The sequence below is a fragment of the Diadema setosum genome, chromosome 19 (genome assembly GCF_964275005.1).
Source record: "Diadema setosum chromosome 19, eeDiaSeto1, whole genome shotgun sequence".
Taxonomy (NCBI): Eukaryota; Metazoa; Echinodermata; class Echinoidea; order Diadematoida; family Diadematidae; genus Diadema; species Diadema setosum.
In genome coordinates this window covers 2,951,665-2,959,489 of record NC_092703.1, presented here as the reverse complement: position 1 = coordinate 2,959,489, position 7,825 = coordinate 2,951,665, and the positions used below count along the sequence as shown (strand labels likewise).

At 45.3% G+C, this 7,825-nt stretch overlaps 1 protein-coding gene across 1 annotated transcript in view; it reads right to left on the bottom strand.

Annotated features, from left to right (window-relative positions):
- Nucleotides 1-852: 852 nt before the first annotated feature.
- The window catches only part of LOC140242792 (uncharacterized), a 71,706-nt gene continuing 64,733 nt past the window's right edge, over nucleotides 853-7,825 (bottom strand). The window contains exons 27-28 of the mRNA XM_072322549.1: nucleotides 5,286-5,385; nucleotides 853-4,725 (exon numbers count right to left, since the gene is read on the bottom strand). Coding sequence (XP_072178650.1) covers nucleotides 1,275-4,725; nucleotides 5,286-5,385 — 3,551 coding nt within the window. The 3' untranslated portion in view covers nucleotides 853-1,274. The remainder of the gene's footprint in view (nucleotides 4,726-5,285; nucleotides 5,386-7,825) is intronic.

The following is a 7,825-nucleotide window of genomic DNA, read 5'->3' as shown; positions in this document are numbered from 1 at the left end:
AATGTATCTCATTTAAGTTTTGCTTTTCCAGCCCCCCCCCCCTCCTAAAAAAAAAAAAAAACAACAACAACAACAACAACAACAACAAAAAACCCATCAATTACAGATACCTTTAATATCCTATTGAAGTTCAGGTTCACATAGGGCATCAAGTTTACACACTTTTTGTCCAATGTGTACGTTCCACCATAAAAGAGAGGACAACATGGAGCAGAAAGACACCTGGATTGGAGATAAACTTGGAATCTCATCTTCACAATCAGTGTAGTTGGCAAACAAGTTGCCTTCCTTTCCAACTATGCAGAATACACCTACCATTTTGAAGTCTGGCCATTTAATTTGCCAGAATACATCTCACGAGTTTTGATGCATGAAAGGGACTCAAAAGGAAATGCTCTGGTGTTCACACGACAGTCGACCAATGGCAGATGTCTGTAGCTCAGGCAAAAAAAAGGGCAGTAGCGACCGACACGAGAATAATATCTAAGACCATACGAAATTCCCAACAGCAATCACGATATTACATCAACTTCTAAGGCAAATTAATAATAACATTCCTAATACACTTGTACACACATTTGAAACATTCACTTCTCATCCATGCATTATACCAATAAGACTTGAAAAAAAAAAAGAAGATCATGAAAATATGCTTCTAAATCGGTGCACGATGAACAGAGTTTTTGTATTATACCAGCCACAAACGATGGCTTACTAACAATGGAGAGATTAAAGACAAATTAATTGCACTCTACACATGTGTACGCTGCTACTACGCTGTACTGAATTATCAGCTAAAGCATACCACAGGACAGCTCCTACTGGGCAACATTGTCTACGTAAATGTCTTGATGACCTTGACAAAAGCATTTATGATTCTGATGTTGCTTGCATAAGGCATAACCCGACAAGCACAAAATATGGAGCATTATTAGCATCTTGTAACCAATATCACACAAGTATGAATACATCAAAGGTCCCACTAATGCATTTCCCCTCATCAAAATCACCTGGAACTAATAACACTATAGAAAACAAACAAAAAAGAAATAATCACATAAAGCTTCCATTAATTGGGAAGGCTAGTACTTATGGATTCAGTCTGTTATCTTTAATCCTTGGGATGATTTCCATGCAGAATGCAGAATAATTCTTTATCTTTCTTTCTTTTCTTGCATAGGCTTGCAAAATTTCATTTACATAGTCGATCATAATACCAAAAATCAGGCAATCATTTTTAGTTCTGTTTCAGTTCAGTTCCATGGCAAAAAGAACTATGGAGACGCTAGGTTTGGGTTTTGGGCCAGGAACTCTCGTTCCCACTTTGATGTTCTTGGCTTGCTATTGGGTGTGGTGTCTGAGAACAGCTTCATCTTCTCCTTGAATGACATCTTGTTCATGTCTGGAGTCGGGGGCTTCTGCTGGAGCTGCTGCTGGGCAAGTCGCCTGTCCCGAGGATCGTTGTAGACTTCCTGCGCCCCGATCACTCCAGGGGTGTCTCCAGTGCGGTATACCGGGGCTGGGGCAGCATTCTGCGGTGTCAAGGAGCTCTGGGAGTTAGGCACAGAAGTTGGTGGGGTGTGGTTGTACATGCTGTAGTTGTTGGTCGGCTGAGCCTGGTAAGAGTTGGAGTGCCCATTGCCATAGCTTGTTGGTGGGGTCTGGTACTGCTGCTGAGGTGGAGGGGCACCCCCAGAGTTGTTGGAGCCCACACTATGCTGGGAGCTGATGGAGCCACGGTCTCCTACCAGATCTCGCTCATTCAGGTAGTTGAGGGGCTCCGAAGTGGAGCTGGGCCTCTGTCCAGGCCTGAAGGACACTCGCTTGGGAGCAACGGGAGGTGGGGCCTTCTTGAAGGGTTTGGGTTTGTTAAGGGATGCAGAGTCGGTGATGCTGAACCCATCTGTAGGTGGTCTCTCCTCCGACGCATTCCTCACTTCCGGTTTGTCTGGCCCAGGGACATAGCCGGCACTGACTGTTGTATGCAGCATTGGTGAGGTGCGGAAGGCATGCATGTTGTTCACCTGAGGTTGTGGTGGACCACCAAGGGACAGTCCCTGCTCAAAGCGGCGGCGCTCTTGTTCTAGTTCAGCTTCACGGCGCTCATATTCCAGGCGCTGCTGGTGGTGCCTTCGTTGCATCTCTTCCTCCTGCTCTCTAAGTGCCTTCATCTCTTCATATTTTCTGCGCTCCTCTTCCGCCTTGCGCCTCATCTCTTCTTGCTCTGCAATCCACCTGGCACGCTCCTCTTGCAATTTCTTCAGCTCAAGCTGCGCACTACGCTCTTCTTGCTGCCGAGACTCCTCCAGTTCCCTCTTTCTGTCCTCCTCCTGTTTCTGGCGCTCCAGCTGTTGTTGCCGCTGCCGTTCCCTCTGCAGTTCTTGCAGCCGTTGCTGCTCTTCCTGTTGTTTGAGCTCCAGCTGTCGCTGGATCTCCTGCTGGCGTTGAATCTCCTGCTGGCGTTTAATTTCCTGCTGACGATGGAGCTCTTGCTGCCTCTGGACTTCCTGCTGCCGTTGCAACTCCTGTCTCCTTTGAAATTCCTGTTGCCTTTGGATCTCTTCCTGTCTCCTCTGTTCTTCCAGCCTTCTCTGTTCTTCCGCCTGCCTCTGTTCTTCTGCCCGCCTCTGTTCTTCTGCCCTCCTCTGTTCTTCTGCCCGCCTCTGTTCTTCTGCCCTCCTCTGTTCTTCTGCCCGCCTCTGTTCTTCTGCCCTCCTCTGTTCTTCTGCCCTCCTCTGTTCTTCTGCCCGCCTCTGTTCTTCCATCCTCCTTTGCTCTTCCATCCTCCTTTGTTCCTCCTGTCTCCTCTGTTCTTCCTGCCTCTGCATCTCTTGTCGCTTCATCTCCTGTTGACGCTCCATTTCTTGCCGACGCTCCAGTTCCTCCTGCCTTTGCATTTCCCTTTGACGCTCCATTTGTCGCTGCATCTGAAGTTCTTGAACCCTCCTCTCTTGTCTCTGCCTCATCTCCATCTCTTGTGCTCTTTCTTGTCCCATTTGTTCTCTTGTTCTCTGAACAGCAAGCTCTGCACTGAGATTGGCCATCATCATCTGTTCCCTGTATTCTGGCTTTCTGGTGATATCCTCCTCTTCATCCTCCTCATCCTCCATCATTGACTCCTCCAGTCGCTGCTGGAACATCTCATCAAGCTGCAGCTTACTCAGCTTGTCCTGCTGGGCAGGAGTCAGGGATGGAAGGGAAGACAGGTACTCGATTTCATCACTGCGCATCTTTTTCACATGTTCTTCTAACTGCTTCTCCTGCCGTTCTTTCTCATCTCGATCCCAGGGAGAAGATTTTGATGAGGGGACTGAAGTAGAATTTGTGATGGAAGTTGTACCAGGCATGGCCCTGCTGGGTGGTTCCATACCTGCTCTCTGGGGGTTGAATCTATCACTAGCTGGGCCTACTGGTTTGTCCATTGTGCGCCTGTCAAGGGAGCTGCGTGCTGCTTCTGCTGAGGCTGCAGTCCTTTCAGGGGGCATTGGCGGAGGAACTGGCTTTGGTCCCAATGGGGGCTTTTGTGGGAGGGCTGGACGCTGATTCTCGCCTGCAACCGGAGTCAAGGATGATGATCTATTGATGCGTCCTTGGCGAGGCAAGGAAGCAAAGCCAGAATTTGGTGTCTGTCTGTTTTCCTCCTCTAGCTGTTTTGCCTTCTTTTCCTGCCACTGCTTGTACTCTTCATCTTCACTCTGATGCTGGGGTGGTGGTGGAGGAGGCAGTTCATCGATGCTACCACTGTTTGATCCCCGACTGCCAGCCATTTCAGGAGGTGGTGGTGGGAGCACATCTGCATTTTGTGGCCCATTCATGCCATATTGCTTAGCTTGATTCTCCATAGCGTGGATTCGTGGCTGCTGAATGTCATCTCTCACCATCCGTGGGGCAGGCTGAGGACTGTTTGTGCGATTCTCAAACCTTCTGTCTGCAGGATTCTCTGGACCCCTCAAAACATTCCCTTCACTGTACACTCTGCCTCTTGGTTCGGGCAGGTCATCAATCATATCCCCCTGACTGTAGTTCCTCTGTCTGGGTGGCATGCCAGGATTTTCTCTAGGATCTCTTGGACTCTGTCTCCCCTGTGGTGCCATTCTGTAACCTTCTGGTGCACCATAGCGATTAGGTGGTGGCTGTTGCATGATACCATCTACCATGTGCTGATTGGGTGGCATACCCCTTGGACCCCAGCCCTGCTGTGGTCCTGACGGGCCCCGAGGATGAGGGATTGGCATCCTCTGTGGTGGACCCCTTGGATCCTGCCCGGGACCAATCGGCCCACGAGGGTACTGCCCTGGGTGCTGGGGTGATGGTCCCCTTTGCCTTTGCTGCATGTGCATCATTTGCTGCTGCACCTGTCGGGGCTGAGGGGCGGGCCTCATTTGGTTGGGTAGGTCTCTCTGTTGGGGCACTGGTCTTTGGACTGGAGACTCTCGCCTCGGATCTACAGGCCTTGGACCTGGTTGGCGCCGGTGATACGGCTCCTCATCGTAATTCTCCAGTGGCGGTCTGTCTCCTGGCCTATACTGGGATTCCTCCTCTCTTCTGAAGGGCGGCTCCTCCCTTGGGGCGTGTCCTCGGTAAGGTTGCTCATCTCGCTTACTGGACAGATCCATGGTTGACTTAGCTGACCTCTGGATCTCATTTTCACTGGCATCTGGCTCTAAGTTGGACACTGACTTGGATCTTTGAGAAATGGGTGGTGTTGGTGTGGATTCCATGCGGCTGTAGAAAAACAAGAAACCAATATTACTTCAGCATAAACTCTTTCAACACATTCTAATTTCTCTGTTTTTTTTCTAAGCTAAAACAAAGAATCGTGAACACATACAAAATGTTTGGTTTTGATAATGCATCAATCTGCTTAACACTTGTTACCTAGAGGTTTACTATGAAACTAATAGAGTATTTAATTAAATGTTCACAGAACTAAAATCCTGCAAGTATGGTAGGTCTAAACACATTAAGGAGTATGGTGGACAGGGACAAGGAAACCTTTTTTTGTTGCTGTTTAGGGGGAAATGGGGTGGCTATGGGAATGGTTTTGCAAACCTGGCATTCACCTTGCCTTTGGTATTATCAAAATCTTCCTTTCTCTTCAGTGTCTACCATCTTGAACATACTAAAGTCTTTTAAAAAGCTATTAGGTTTCATCTGATGGACATAAGCTGCAAGAGCAGAAACCAAGCTGCAAAATGTGATGACGACACCACTTCCCGTAAGTATGGCACCCACAGCAGGCTAAAGTTCGGATTACAGGTGCCCTCCTCAAAGAATTAACATACCTTCGTGGGTCAGGCCTCATTCCCACTGACCCATGTCGTCCGTAGTCCTCCCTGCTGTTCATTGGCATGTAGTTTCCACGTTCTGGTGGCCTCTCATCAGCTACAAAGGAGACAGAAGTCAACATAAAGAAGGCATAAACACAGATTCTAAATCATGCTGAGAATGGATGCAAGAATTATCCAAGAAACTTCAGAGCAAATCTTGTGCCTTACTAGTTGACTTTTTGCAGGGCTGGACCTCTTGCCAGTGTCAAATATGTAAGCATTACTTACCACTTTTTATACATTCAAAATGTAGATACTTCCCATCCTCCCAGAAAAACAAAACCAGGAACAATTTTAGACAATTACTTTTCAATGGAAGTGATTTATTATCGTATGCACAAATAAAAGTGCAGGAAACGTATGTTAAGCGACACTGGCATTAGCCATGATAGCATACAGAATAATAACTTGAGTTACAGACACGCAACGATAACAACTTTCAGAAGGTTGGTCAATGGGTTTAACTGAATGTTATGGAGCCTGCAACAAGAAGCATGCTGCACAAACAGAATGAGGATAAGTAGCAGCACACCACAGCAAACATTAAAATGAAAAACACAGAAAGGATAAAGAAGTAAAAGAGACAAACATAAGAGCGGAAGGTTCATACATGCCTTTTTAAGAAAAGTGACAACAATTGGAGAATATCACAGGATAGAACCTAACTTTCCCAAAATGAACATTACAACAATGAACCATAGATGAGGAAGCAACCTATTGTGACTTTGTTAACTGACACCAGATTCCAGATTTATCAAGAGCATGGCTTTTAACCCTAAAGGGGCCGGGCTTTTTTGGCTATGCTCAGGCCGGGGGGGGGGGGGGGGGGGCGGATTCCGCCCCCCCCCCCCCCCCCCCCCTGAGATCTCGGCCATCGGTGGCGCGATCGCGATGAAATTTTGCATGCGTGAGACCTGCATCATAATCTACAAGATTGTGTCATAAGATTTTAAGAAACAATCAATTTCTAATTTTAATTAATTAATTATGCAAATTAAGCTCAAGATCATATTTTAGCCTAATTAAAAGCATTGAGAGTCTAATTTTTGGTCTGTAAATCTGTTGCAGCATATTCAACGATTGTACATCACAAAAACTTCCAAAATTCATTTCAATTCTTATGTATTTTATTGTTTTCAGAATTTCTTATGTATTTCTTTGTTTTTCAACTTTTGTTTTTTCTTTGTTTTTTCATTGGAAATTGTCACTGACCACTTTTCTACCATAATTAGCACAAAACTAATCAATGAAAGTGATTAATTGTAAAAATAATCAGGTTTTTATGACTTTCACGACAGAGCACTGTTTTCCATAGGAAATGTACACAAAATCACAAAATTGTGCCCGTTTTGGGGCGACATTCCGTTACAAAAATGGGCGTGGCTTCGCAAAAGTACGCGCGGACGTCGCAAATTTGGTCTCAAAAGTTGCGCGAGACTTGAACAAACAAAGTCAAGAAGCCTCGCGACGAGGCCTTCTCGCGTAACAGAATTATACCGCGAAACGTCGAGGGGGGGGGGGCGGATTCCGCCCCCCCCCCCGGCCCTTTTAGGGTTAAGATATATTAAAAATGGATAGTTAACTGCATAAATACAGTGATTGTGTAAGAACAGTGATATCCCAGCATACACTGACTGTCGTTAAATTATTGAGCTTCAAAATCCATGCCATCAGACCATTATTATTGGTAGAAATCAATTCATACACTAATTCTCTTGGATGAATACCTAGAGGCAAAACAATCCTTTATGGACTTGTTCATCAATAAAAAAAGCACAAAACAAAATACCACAAAACAACACATACACACACATTTAACCAATGTTTGTTTGTTTGTTTTTTCTAATACACAGTAGCTGTGTAGGACAAATGGATTAAAGACACAGTTCAACAATGAGTTGGATCAAATTTCATAAAGCCCAAAGTTTTGCTGGCTGAGCTACAATTTGTATATGATGATGCTCAAATGTATGAAGAAAAATCTAGCATCCAAAAACACATGTTGAGAATCATGCTGTCACCGTGAAAAGATCTAAAGACAAATGTCGTGATGCAAACAACCTGTTTACTGTATGGTTTATACTAAACACTACTGTCTACAGCATATATTGAGTATAGAAAATCTGGTCACAGTCAGATTTTCACCTTTTTTGAAGCATTTACTTGCGTTTATTTTCAGTCCTAAGTTTCTCACAGCTCCATATTTACATAATTTCACATGCTCTGGTTCATGCAGATCTATCAGCTTCCAACCTGAAAGCGTTGTTAAACAAAGCTTAGAGCAAATATGAAATGTAGCAGCTATAGGAAGGGCACCCATGATTGAGTACTTGAAGACAATCCCAACATTCACTCTGCTGTATCAAGGCTTTTCTTAAAAGGCAAATGCTTTGCAGAGACATGCATGCTGGCAAATCACAATGCAAAAAAAAAAATAAAAGAGACAAGAGACAAAAAAAATAACACCCCCCCAACACACACATATATACACAAAA